Here is a 14,100-nt window from a genome sequence, read left to right as displayed (position 1 = left end):
AGAAATACAAGCCTGAAATGGAGAGCCCACTACGACGTAATTATAGTTTCAACCTGTCCCTCGAACGTGACCATTTAAGAGTCAATGTGGAATTTCCTGACTGGCACTAGCGAGGTGACCTGCATGAGAAAAATCCTGCCAGTGCCTTCCCCCCCGAAAACGTGATGTACTGGCCTGAAAGAGTCCTTCCTTTTCTTTTGCTGCTACCTTCCTTGCCCTACCCTCCTTCCTATTAAAACCTCCTCCTCAGTTAGTCCAACTCCTGAGAGCATCTCTCTGCTGGCGAGCTAGGAGGTGGCCCAATCCACGAATGCTTTAATAAAGCCAATCAGATCTTCAAATTGACTCGATTCAGTTTTGTTTTTTAACAACGTATATATAAATAAATTACAAACACAATTAATGAGGCCCTGTGTTCCTCTACTTTCAATGTGACAGTTGGGTGCTAGGCAGGGAAGCAAAATTAGAAGGGAAGGAAGGTGTTCTGAGAGCCAAATCCATGAGGACCGAGTAAAGTGAGCCAGGAAGTACCCTTGCCTTCCAGAAGCCAGTTCTGTGTCTCATACATTCGTTATGGGCAGACCCTGGGAGGGTCTAAAAGACAAAGAGTTCCTTCAAAGGCTGTGTCCCACTATCAGGTGATCAAGACATCTACAAGGTGGCCTCGGTCTCCGCCATGACGCTGGCTGGAGCCGCCGGTTCTTCCTGGGCAATGGATCCTTCTGTGGGATGTGCCCCGGGGTGAGTGGGCACCGTTGTCGAGCTGCCCAAAGACTAGCTGAAGTTCACTCACTTTCCTTGCACTCAGTCAAGCAACAGTGAAATTACGGACACCATCCTTCCCCTTTCAACCGATTAATGATGAAAGAAGAGCCTTGTCAAGGGCCAGAGGAGAGGAAAAGGTAATTCCAATGGATAAAAGGAGCTGTTCCTACGCCATCTGTTCTAATCACAACTCTCTCCGGGGCTCCTCCTCTCACTGTGTCTGGGTCTGGGCTCCTGTCACTTACATGTGCAGAAACGCTCCCCTGATGCTCGGGAGGGAGGAAAGGGGTCTCCCAGGCTTCACCTACAGGAGGAAGGAAGGAAGGAAGGAAGAGGAAAGTGCCTGCACAGGGCGCTGACAATGGGGCTGGGCACCCTTCCTGCTCACAGAGTCAACACCTTCATAGACACAATGAAAAAATTCCTTGAAGCCTCATACCTTCTATTTCAGCTTCATACCAAAGAACTTTATTTTTTGTTTTTGTTTTTTTTAAGCTAAAATGGTACTGAAAACAAAATCTTCTCAACTAGCTGCTTCGGAACAATATACTGTATTATGAAGCTCTGTACAGGTTCAATGTTTCTGAGATCTTGACAGGCCCGAGAAAGGTCCCCACTTCTTTTCCTTGAATTCTGAGACGGAATCATCTTCTGCCTCTTCCAGGCTCTTCTGCGCCAAGGCCAGGCTGCTGGACAGAAGGAGTGGCGTAAAAAGTGCGTAGGAAGACACAGAAATGGACCACCCGCGGGGGCCCGCGGTGGCACTGACCTAGCAGAGGCTCTGGCTCCGGGTTCCGCGGTCCTGCCGGGGTGGCCGCGTCACGCCACCCGAACCCACGTGGCAGGAAGGGGGGCAGGGGGCTGTACAACGGGTCCCCTTGAATCATGCTACTAAAAAAAGGTGCAATGAGAAAGAAGTCCCTGTGGATTCTCAGTCACAAGCGTGGGCACGAGAACCCACAGGATGCCTCCCTTTGGTATTAAATAACAGTTTAAAAAAGCTTTTTAGAAACAAAGCAAATACACGGTGGGAGCGGCCACGGGAGCCGTCCCAGGTCAGGCGTCCACTGAAACAAGTCTCATCCCTAGTCATAAATAAATAATCTCTTTCCTGGTCGGACTTCCACGCCAGGATCAATATCTCTTCACATCTTACTTATTTTATTACTGCTTTTGGTTTTCTGGGACTGATTGAAAGTTGCTCAGAGGAAATCTTTGGTTTTGCTTAAGCGTCCATGACATTTAATCATGACTTTCCTTGCAGTTTAATTCCAACCAGTCAATCCGTTAATCCACTTCGATGGATTCCGGGCTCTCGGTGATCGGCTTGCACTCATTGGGCATCCTCTGGTGTCTGCTCAGCTGTGTGGCCTGCGTGAAGCTCCGCTCACACCTCTCGCACCTGGTGGAGGCAAGAGAGAAAATTGAGACCGGGGGCGGGGGCCTGCAGGGCCGCGGGCTTCCTCTCATCCTGCCTAATGAGAACAGACACTCCAAAGTGGCTTCAGATTTTCCCGGCTCAAGAGGTTTAATTGGTGGCTCCTTCCCGGGCCTGGAGGCCTGGGACGGGACAAAGCCCGCCTGACGCGGAACAGAGGCATCTGTCAATAGGCAGGGGGACGGTGATTTCTCCAGAGAGCCCTGTCCTGCTGCAGCTCTGATCGCTGTCAGTTCAAATAGATACAGAACAAAAAGAGATTTTTAGGAGTGAGCCATCAAAGCCGCAGCTCGTCGGCAGTTTTCTGCTCTGTAAGCCCAAAGAGAAATTGATGACAAATAGCGTTTCACCTGCTGCTAATTCAAAATCGGGGGATTCTCCTCCACGCGCCATGGCGGCCCAAGAGCCATCCCCTGCAAATGTGGAACGGTGACATCGCTCTGCGTGACTGGGGGGGGGGCAGGGGCGGGTGGCTGCTTTTGTGTTCAAGTCGCAGAGCGCAGCCCAACGCGGGGCTAAAAGAGCTGCTTGCGGGGTGGGGTGGGAGACAGACGCATTCACCACCGGCCAGTGTTTGCATGGCTCGAGAAATTCACCTCTCTTGAAGGTACAGGCAAGAAGGCACGTGGAGGCCAGGATTCAGGGTCAGTGTGTCTGATGAGGAGAAAACTGGCATCCCGCTTCTAGAATATCACCTGTCTTCAACTTCAAAAAGATTATAACCTAGAGACCCTGAGCTCGACCCATCTCCCATGAAACACACTGAACTAGTTTGATGGCTACTTAATATATAAAAAAACTAACACGTGTGCATACGTGCACACACACATGTGGACACACACACAACCAATGGGGGCTTCCAGCTTTTCTGTGGTGGCTGTGACTCCTGGCGGGTTGTCTCTGATTATGCACACATGCAAACTGGAGCAGCTAGCTGGCACAGACAGTGACTTCCCTGTCACCGTCCTGCATGTCTGGGCTGCCTGGACCACTGGCCAAGCCCCAACTAGGGCACAACGGCCACCACAGCCATCCTCTAATGTCTTCTCCTTAATGCTTTGAACAAAAAGATATTCAGGAGTGCTGCAGACTCTTGTCCCTCTTTGAAATAATGTACCTTTGGTCTCAGGTCCCCGCACTACGGGGTTGGGGCAGAGCTCTCAAGATCTTTAAAGTCCTCACTGCTCCATCACGTGCCACATGCCCCATTATCTGGGGGACAGTCCTCTCTTCCCCTCCCCCTTTTTTGGTACATCATACAAAGTGCCTTGCCACGGAGATAATTACCTAAAAAAAAAAAAAAAAAAAAAAAAAAAAAGGACACATCCATCCACTTTGGGGATTCCTGTCTATTTTTTAATGTGGGGAGGCTGGGGCCTTGACCATCACACTGGGATTTTTCAGGGCTCCCGTGCCAGCTGAATGTGTCAGGGTGACGAAGTTCTGTTTCTTTGACTGTCTTCCCGGGAATATTTTTAGCAGCCTGTTCCACTGTTAAAAACTGCACTGTGATCTTGACAAATGTATAATGTCAGCTTTAATGTATCAGCCCTATCAGCTCAATGAAAATAACTCACAAGTATTGATCAGCTAATGATTTTTGGTGTATTCATTAACGTCCACGGGCAGCTCGTCCTCTCTCCAGAGCTCCTGAGGTGCTGATGACATGTTAGCGAACTGCTGATTGTTTATTAGAAAACTGATTAGTTACTGGATCAGTGTGTCAAAATATACTACCTTTCACTGCTGGCAAACTTTCAAATTATTATATTCCTTTAAAAAAAATTCTGAAGCTTTAGGATCCATTTCAAAGAGAATTGTTGGAACAATTACAAGGAGAGACCGTTTACCCAGGTTGAGTATCTGCACTTCTCATCTTGGGTATTTGGATATAAAGAATTCAGACAAAGGCAGCTCCGTGCTTCATAAAAGGAAAGTGTACGTCTCTATATGATAATTAAATATCCAGATTAGACAGAGACCTACAGAGGCGTTTTTCTCAAGCAGTTTGCCTAAGTGGCCTCACAGATATTTACATTCACGGAATCAGAAATCTACCAAGTCCGATCTGTCGGGCTCCGGAGATGCTCACTGCAAAATCATCTCCAGTGTCATCTGGTCCAAGTGCGAATGAAAACACCTGCAGATGTGTGTATCCATGTGGGCTGGTTCCTTACCAACCCACCAAGGAAGTGAAGAGAGCTAGACAGAAACAATATTCTTGTAAATAAGGGAAGAGCCTCCATTTTACGTTCATCACTTTTAATTTTAGAAAAACTCCCTTCACGAGTTCTTTTTGTAGCTGAATGGAACTCCTCAGAAGGACAGACTCTTGCAAATGTTTGGGGTCTGGCAAATCAGAGCTAGACTTCATCTGCGTTGGCATCTAAGGAACCCTGAGCTCCATCCCAGACAGGTGTCTGGGTACCTCTGACCCTGGACTTCATGCAGCAGAAGAAGGAAAGAGCCGGGAGCAAAGGAAGGCTCCCACATATGGGTCTTCCTCTTCATGCTGATGTCACAGCCCCAAAGGGGACATCGCAGGGACACTGAAGTGGAAAGTCATTGGAATACTTCAGCATAGAGAAAGCCCCCAACTTTCTACCAGTATGGCTATCTTATTTTGGGTTCCTTTTAGATTTGAAGTCATTCTTTACTTCACGTGATGGTTGGCTGGATTACTGGTACAGGGAGCTTAACAATTACCCCCTGAAATTGACAGACGCCAAAATGACATCAAATTCCATTACAAGGAACACCTGCAAGAAGTTTTCTTTCTGTGCCTCTGCAGCCTGTCACCAAATACTTCTCGAATTGAGGCAAACGCACAGGCCTTGTGCATACAATGTGCTCAATGCGTATTTACTGATGTGCTCTTTTCAATTGCTCTGTTGCCTGAATCTTGTGAAAATATTAGATGCTCTATGAAATATCTTTGGATTTTTTTTTAATAAGGAGCCAATCTGTCTTTACTTAAGGCAAAGACGTACTGATGAGTTTTTTCCCCTGCTTCTGACAAACATGAAGAAAAGAGCCTTTTGTATGCAAAGTCCTGGTCTCCCCCAGGCTCCAAAGCTTGGCATCAAGTAGTTCACGTGGCTCCAGGCAGAGCAGAGGAGAGCAGCTCCCTCTGAAATCCTCAGAGATTATGTTTAAGAATAGGGAGGGAGAAAGGAGTCCTCACTAGAAAGAATAAGTTGGAGATGCCAATTAACTTCCTTCCTTCCTTCTTTCCTCTTTTCAATAAAGAGCTGGCAACTGCCGTTAAATGAAATGATGTCTTGCTTTCGTGCCTTGCTGCCGATGACTTCCAGTCCCACCGTACAAACGGAAAGCCAAGACCTTCATTATGCTCCCTTGGTCGGTATTTTTCCTACGTACTCCTTTACTATAGAAGTTCTATGCCTACAGCCAAGTCGCCTGCCAACAGGCCTGTGACCTACCTGCTGCCTGCAGGGGTGGAGTGTTCCAGAGGGATCTCAGCCCATCAGATCATGAGGCAAAGCCTGGACCGAGACTCTAATCTCTTACTGCCAGGTCTTCTCGAGCCTTCTTGGGATGGCAATAATCTTGATGTGCCTACACCCACATCCCAGCAGAAGATTTTAGATGTTGGAACAGGCCCTCCTCTGTCGTGGCCGGCCCCCGAGAATTCTGCAGACGCCTCCTGGGCCCTGGGTGGGTTGGACAACTTGAGGGCTGAGCCATTTGGGGCATCTCCCTGGAAGCTGCCCCAGGCGTACAGTTTAGGGTTCTGCACCCTTATGAGGTCCTGCCCCTCCCCTGTAACATTGTTTAAGCCAATACCCATCAGTTGACGTAGTAAAATTAACTGTTGCTGTGAAATCCGTTTTACTGACTAATTTGCAACAAAGGTTTTTTTGAATGTTTCTCTTATGAGCTTGTAAAAGGGTATCTTCATATTTACAAATGTCCGTGGGATGGATATCCGTGAGCTATGGTGAGAAGCTTCCCAAAACTCCCCTGGGATAGTTCAATCCTGGAAGATCTGATTGTATACACTGAAGGATTTAGTTTTCCTAGAAGATACTGAAAACTTGCACTCTTTAAATGAGCTGACACTCAGTTCTCCCCTGGGAATGTACATTTGCTAAATCAAAAGGAAAAAAGCCCACCCCAGCATGAAGCTATCTGAGTATGGACCCAGAATCTAATTCAACCAACCCTTGCGGTTTTCTTAATTTGTTTTCCGGATGAAATTAGGCGATGGTCACAAAAACATAACTTTTAAGAAAGGAAAAAGATGCAATTATGAAAGCCCCTCAAATATTACTCCGACGAATTAAAGTTAAAATGGCAACTCTATTGGAAACATGACAAAAAGAGGATGTTAGAGAAAAAAAAAATTGAGTGGAGTCAACGAGGTTACACATAAGTAACACCTTAACATTAATAGAAATCTATTTCCCATTTTGACCCTGAAACCTCTTCAATTAATTACTAAAATCTATTTACACAGCAACAAGATAAAAATCAATCTGATTCCTGGCACTGTGGCTGCCGGGCTGCGCTCTCTAATGTAAGGTGCCAGAAGGATCACCAGTCCTCCCACACCTTCGCTTTTGAAAAACTCTCTTGCTCCAAGGCATGGCACTTGGGCGACTGTCCTCTTCCATACCCAGAGCAGTGACGAAGCCAGAATCTCTGAATCCCCTGACGGTCAGGCCCGAGGACGATGACAAAGTCCACCATGCAGGACACAAACACCTGTGTTAGGAACCCTAGTACCTGCACTAACCACTGGCCCTCAGGGTAGATGAGAAAAAAGCGATCCCTTTGGGCTCTCAGAGCCCCCAGAGTGTCCAGCTTGGCTGGTGCAGTGCAGGCTTTGATTTTAGACCTCTTTCTATCCCCTTAGACAAATGCTTTTGTGCAGTGCACAAGCTACACCCATGTACGCAGAGAAAAATTAAAACTCTTTTTATTATTAATATCGTAAATTAAACCATGATGAAACCAGTTGAGGATAATGAATAAAGGTAACTGATTCACAGGGAGGTAAGTGAAGACGACAACTTTTTATGAGTTCCTCCCTCTGATGGCAGACACTGAGCAGGCAGGACCCAGGCCAGCAAACCTAGCCTCAGGCTGAGTGCCAGGGCAACAATGGACCACACCAACAGGTCCAAAAGGGAAATCATGGGTAATAAGACTCTACAAAGACTCATGGGCTGAAACTGAGCAAGGGGATTCATCTCCTACTGCCTGAATCATTTCTCTTTTTGCTTGATCCTGTCCTACAGAAAGTAAATAGGCTACACATTTATGTCCTTTGAATTGTCCTTCCCAACCAGGGAAAACCAAGACGGCAAATGAGTGAAGATATATGTGGAGGGTTGAAGAGAAAAAAGAACCCATCACACAGACAGCAGAAGTTGCTTTGGGACAACTGAGCAAGTCAAAAGTACTGGTTCACACTCCCAAACCTTTCCACATGCTGCTTGGGCTGCCAGGAATGCCTCTTTCCCTTGTATGCCTGGAAAACTCCTACTCATCCTTCAAAACCCATCTTAAACATCCTGTCCGCCAGACAGCACCGATAACTCCATTTCTGGGCTACCTGGCAGCACTGTGTGTATATGGCTTACTGTTCTTCACTTTTATACTTTTCATCCTATGTTGTAATACTTGTTTATTAATTGGGCTTCCCCATAAACTACGTGGTCTTCAAAGACAGGGGGAGTGAGTCTCATTCACCTCTGTATCTTTTGCGCCTAGCTGGGTGCCCAGTACAAAAGCAGATGCTCAATAAATATTTGCTGAATGAATGACACATACATGAATAAATGAATGAGTGAAAGAACAGGCCATCTTGCATGATTCAGTCCACTGTTTTCATGAATGGTCTATATCTAGAAACAATCTCTGTCTGGGGGGGCTCTTACCTTGCCAAGGTCCTTGGAGTTCAGTCCTACCTTTTCAAAACTACATTCCCTGAATCCTCAAGAATTCGGATGTGCCCTGTACGTGGTTGTGTTTTGTTTTGTTTTGTGTCACCAACATAGTAATTCTGAGATCCGAAGGGCACACTCAAAAAGCCACAAGTTGGCTTCTATCACAGATTTAAACCACTTGAACAGATAGGAAAGGGGAGGAAAGCGTCCACCAGAATCCTAAAACATTCAAGTTTTCCAAGGGGTGACTATTTAGATGTCCTAAACCGGGGTCACCTCGCTGACGGTCATGGGCTTGCTTGTGACCCAAAGATGGCACTTTGTGGGGGCTGCCAGCTTAAATTCTAGAAGCATAGATCCTCAGGAACGAGAAAGAAAACTTAAAATGACTTACTCCTACTTTTTTATTTTTCTGATGAGAAAACAGACCCAGAAAAATCTTCCCGTGTCCATGGTCTCTCAGCTTGAGAGGAAAGGAAGTTCAGGGTAGGCTCTACTTACTTGAAGGGCTTTTCTCCAGTGTGGGTTCGGATGTGGTTGTTAAGGGTGGTGGCCCCGGCGAAGGCACGGCCACAGTAGCCACACTTGAAAGGCCGGTCACTGGAGTGAGTGACCACGTGGTTCCTCAGCTCGGACGGTTGTGAAAAGGACTGGGAGCAGTGACCGCACTGATAAGGTCTGAAACGAATAAAGAGACTGCCTGATCATTACCGTCTGTGTCAGTCAGGGCAAATCAGCATCATGAAGCAAGGGCCAGAACTTTCTGGTGACATTTTCTCAGTTTTCCAAACAGCCCCTGGGGCTCTGGCTGGCTGCTGGGTCCCTGAGACCCGTACTTGTTGCCACAGGAATAAAATTCACAGAGCTTCTGAGGCCCATTAATTCCCAAATGAGTATTCCTTTCTGGTACTAACTGTACCATTTCAAGAACCCGTACCTTCTTGTTTTTATCCCCACCCGAGGCAAATATTAGCGCACTTTCGGAGGCATTAGAAGTATGGGCTCGATTAAGCAGAACGTAACAAGAGAAGATCTGTCACTGTCGCTCCCAATTCCGTGGCACTTGAAACTCTTCAAAGTGTTCCATCAATTACCTACTTTCATCTTCACCCTAATCCTCCGGGGCAGGGAAAGCATCTGTTACTATCTCTGTCAGTTCAGAAAACAGCGGGTACGCCGTCCTCGTAGGAATTAAGTTCTTGAGGGCAAGGTTACTCTAGGGTGTGTGGACTTGATCCTGGGGGAAACATGCAGAGAAGGCAGCGAGCTGCTTGCGTGTTTTAATAAATACTCAACTGCCTTGGGGTCTGCAAACTCAACCTCAACTTGGGGTCATCCGAGAGTTCACGGATGGACCCAGGTGTGTACCCACATCTGTCTCTTTGTAAAAGCAATCCTGACTTGTGCTTACTCTTTACACAAACACACACACACACACACACACACACACACACACACATTTATCCACTGGGTCTTTTCTTAAACTTCAGTTCCCCAGTTTAATTCGGTGGCAAGCAATGATTTATAGCAGCACAGAAATGATGGGATGCCACTATGTTTGCAGGAGGGAAGAGGGTGGTGTGAAGGCAAGTGGAGGGAAGTTGTGACAAATACCTGATAATTAGCAAGATTATCAGAGAACATTCTTTGCAGCTCATGAGAAGTAAATCAATTTGGGGTTTTCATAAAATAGATTAAAATTCTATCTTCTCTACACAAGTTCTGCTGCTGACTAAAGCAGAATCTGGGGCGGGATGGAAAACCTGGGGGAGTTTCCCCCATTAGAAGCTACCTTGCATCGTTCTTGGACACACGCTCTAATTTGTTTATCAAAATTTTGGTTAAGAAAATTAAGAATCTGTCAGGAGGGATGTGAACGGCGCTTGCGAAGCCCTGGTCGGTGGCCCAGACGTTTCCTGGTTGTGTTTGAGAAAGCCAGTGTCAGGAGCCGACTTAATGGTTTTACCTTCCACAAACGCACCAGCTCCAAAGCCCAGAAACCAAAACGAAGGGCCAGGAGACAATGGTAGGCAAGCATGTACGACGATTCAATTAAGTGCAAAATAAAGTGGACCCGCTCATTTGTCAAGCGAAGTGCTTAATTGTGGCTACTTGCCTCACTGAACACAAACACTATTATTTTACCAGGCTTCAGCACGCTGAGCACTGATTGTAGAATTTTTTAGCTTGATTAATAGTCCAGGATTGGTCAATAACCCAATACTATACAATTTTAATTACTTACATTTAGAAATCTATTTAACTGCTCTCAAACAAGTTTCAAAAAATACATATAAGCGTCCTTGGTAAGGAGTTTATCAATCTTGATAAATTACACGTGCATGTTATTACAATTATTAAATAATGCTTTGAAAGCCATTAAAATTTTACGTACACGGGAAGGTCCTCCCTGCCAAATCTGTTCTCTGTAGTAACCATTAACCCTAAAGAGTTCATCGAGAAAGAATTCTCTCAGGACTGAACTTTTTAAAATGTTATGGAAGATTATAAACAAAATAATTTATTAACATATGCTATATTCACTGACAATTGATTTTTCTAATAGTGAAGGGACCATTAACAGTGATTAGCCTCTGGTTACCTATTTTTAATAGCTATCACATAAACAATAAGCCACTAAATAAAACCAATTAATCTTTTCTTTTTTTCTAAGTCCACTGTCAAAAGTTGGGGTGATTTACTTCCTATGGTCAGAAGTCAATCCATCCTTTTTATGTTAATAGTCGCCGTGGCAAAGATTTGCACACACAAGAGCAGAAATGACCCCAGGCTTATCTTGAATTCTCCTATTCCCTACCAAGAGAATCCAAGGAAAGGCAAAGAGGGAAGACAGCAAAGTGGAGTCCTGCTTCAGCCGCTAGTGTCAGGCAGCTGTGGGACGTAGACACGTCAACGTGAGTTCCTGATGACTGTCTCATCTCTCTGCTAAGAGGGATACACTGAGCTAGCTGTTCTCCTGGATCCCATCGCGCTCTGTTCCTGCTTCCAGATAATCAACAAACACGTGTTGCCTGAGGATCTGTCCAAGACACGGCCCCCACAAGATACGGCCCCCACAAGACACAGCATTTGACCTCCAGCTTCTATTCTATCAGCCAGTTCCCGGGACACAGGCTTCTACGGTTTTGTGTGTGTGTGTGTGTGTGTGTGTGTGTGTGTGTGTGTGTGTGTACATGCTAATTAGAATACGAACCATTTAAACTTACTTAGTAAACAGCTAAGAATTCAGGGCAACAAGAAAGTATAGTACCAAAAGGCAGAACCCAACCTTACTTTAACAGATCTCAAGAAACAAAGCAACGTCCTTTCATTCTTAGGTACCTTGATGAATAAGAGTTTACACCAAATGGTTACACTCCCGTTGGCAGAAGCTGACTTTATGCAGAATTCAGAACTAAAATGTGTACTCTACCTGCCACTATAATAACAGTTTCTCTCTCTCTCTCAGTCTAGAAATTTACAGAAAGTCAGCCTTTGGAAAGTACAGAAGTCAGACAGCAAGTACACAAGATTCCTTCTTTTCCTGGATTTTCGCTATTTCCTAAAAAATGAATAAAAGGAAACAATCCAAAAGTAATTTTAACACCAACTACATCATCGAGTTGGGTAAGGACAAAGGGTAAGGACAAAGGCTTACAATCAAGACAAAATGAATTCTCCAAGCCCGAGGGCAGGGCTGAGAAAACAGGATGAACACAATGGAATCTTCTTTGGAACAACTGGCCACAGGGGTTAAGACTCCAAATTCACAACTGAAGGTCTTTGAGGGCATGAAATTCGTTGCCATTACTCTGCTTTTTATACTGACAACTAACATTCTCATTAACTTGGCAAGGTCTGGCCAAAAGGTAAGGCTTACGTTACTAAACCCGCAGATACAATCCATTTCAACTCCAAAGTTCTTCCTCTCTTTGATGTGTCCTACAAGCAGGAGCTCAGAGACTGGTTTCATGGAGGGCTGTGTTTAGCTCTCCCCATTCCAGGTTCTCAGCTAAATGGGAATCTCCTTCCTCAAGCACTCTCATTCTCACCAAGTCCTCACCCACAGACAACAATTCATTATTCTCAAAACAAACGCAACCAGCATTCCTCACGAAGGGCCGACAGCTCAAAACCAGAAGAAGCTCATGGCTTTTTTTTTTTTTTTTTTTTTACTACTTGAGACATCTAGCACTGCTGTCTGATGCTGGGAATGTTCTTTATGGACACTATCCAATATGGAAGCCATGAGCTCCATGGTTCATGGCTATGGTTCACGGCACGAGAAATGGATGAGCTATTTTGCTTAATTTTGACGATTTTCAATTGACCTAGCCTCATGTGCGACTTGAGTCAACACAGAAATATCAAGGCTTCATGGAAAACGAGAAGGTGCCCCATACTCAATAAAAAAAAAAAACAAAACCTAAAAAAACCGACAAAGCCTGGGTCGAGTTAGTGAACACCTATCACTGTGGGTCCACCTTTAAGCAAACAGAAAGCGGCGAGACAATTTCATACACCCCGTGGCACGCCCTGTGACTGGCGGTAATTCTGCCAAAGATTCGTCTCCAGGACAATGTGCAATTCATTTGCTTTGAGTCTGTAATTGGTTTGGTGTACACAGAGCAAAAAGGATGAAACATCTAACAAAATTAAGTGTGGTTTGGTTTAAAATATTAATCCTTTGATTTTTTTCCTTCATGGCAACGGAAGCCTCCGGGACAAAAGTTGTTCGGCTGGGCCCACATTCTCTCCTTGCCCCGTGTCAAGTCCGCCCACGTGCACGTCTTCCAAGACTTCAAAGGGAGCACCACTGAGGTCACTGCTGGGCTGTGTGGAGGAGAAAAGAACACAGCTCTATGGAAGGAGGAAAGATCTCAGGGCAGCGGCAAAAGTGCAGAGCCGAAGGACCTGGAGAACACAGAACCCTAGAAAGAAGAGAAGCTTCACACTCGGGGGCAACGGGGGATGGGGGGTGGTAGGGAGGGGTGGGGGAGGACAGTGGAACACAAGAACACGGACACATTGCAAAGAAACGATTAAGGGGATGGTGATGCATCGTCTCCAGGCTCCTCCCACCACACAGCACCTCTGAGGGTCGTCTTGTCCCCTGGGACCACCACAACCAATCACGGTCAAGGACACGCAACACAGCACAAATGTGAACAGCTCAGGGGGCACCCAGGAGACTAAAAGGCAAACCTGGGCCACACAAAAATCAAAAAGGAGAAAAGAAAAGGACGCAACATAAAGATAAGCATTGTAAAGACACTGTCTGCCGAAAATAAAAGACGACGTGGTCATCAGAAAATAATCCACCGAGATTGAAGGCGTCGCTTACCCCTTTCTGGAGCCCCCCCAGTGGGACTGTTGAGAGTTTCTGCAGCAGAAAAACAGAAGAGAAAAGGGATTTCTAACTCCTGGTTCAAGAAAAAAGCTATTTAAGCTGTCTTAGCCTAGGTCATAAGCTAATGCAAATACCCCAAGTATTTATGAAGTCCCTAAATAAAATCTTGGTGGATCTAGAGCCTAATAGCTTCCTCCCTTTGAATTCATTCAGGCAGAGACAAAGTCAGTAGCTTGGGAAAAAGGAAGAAGGGAATTGGGGGGTGGTTTATTTAATATGAACAGAACAAAATCAAGAAATAACAATTCTGTGGTTCCTAAGCCTTTTTGGATGTGTTTTTACCTTTAGTGCTAATTCTTACCTGGCCAGGTCAACTGGAATTTCTTTCTGCATTTAGTGTAAATAATGCAGTAATGAAAAGTGGTAATAATGCTGGCAGCCCTAGGTGTCCCCAGAGCTTTTTCTTTTATATCAAGGCAGAGACTTATTGATGGTCTCTCACATGGAAAAGCTCACAAATATAGTCTCTTTGATGAAGGTTCAAATGTCTTGGGTTTCGTGGCCAAATATTCTGTCCATTGAGTGAAAAATCTTTTGGACCTCAGATTCACGGGCCTGTTTCAAATTTGGAC

General features: G+C 45.5%; 1 protein-coding gene across 1 annotated transcript in view; it reads right to left on the bottom strand.

The window, feature by feature from the left end:
- Window positions 1-1,273: 1,273 nt before the first annotated feature.
- Window positions 1,274-14,100, bottom strand: part of PRDM6 (PR/SET domain 6) — a 100,363-nt gene continuing 87,536 nt past the window's right edge. The window contains exons 8-9 of the mRNA XM_034655726.1: window positions 8,620-8,796; window positions 1,274-2,167 (exon numbers count right to left, since the gene is read on the bottom strand). Of these exons, the coding sequence (XP_034511617.1) occupies window positions 2,053-2,167; window positions 8,620-8,796 (292 nt within the window). The 3' untranslated portion in view covers window positions 1,274-2,052. The remainder of the gene's footprint in view (window positions 2,168-8,619; window positions 8,797-14,100) is intronic.

Source organism: Ailuropoda melanoleuca, chromosome 3 (genome assembly GCF_002007445.2).
Source record: "Ailuropoda melanoleuca isolate Jingjing chromosome 3, ASM200744v2, whole genome shotgun sequence".
Taxonomy (NCBI): Eukaryota; Metazoa; Chordata; class Mammalia; order Carnivora; family Ursidae; genus Ailuropoda; species Ailuropoda melanoleuca.
The sequence above is the reverse complement of the archived record's forward strand: the minus strand, read 5'-3'. Positions and strand labels throughout refer to the sequence as shown.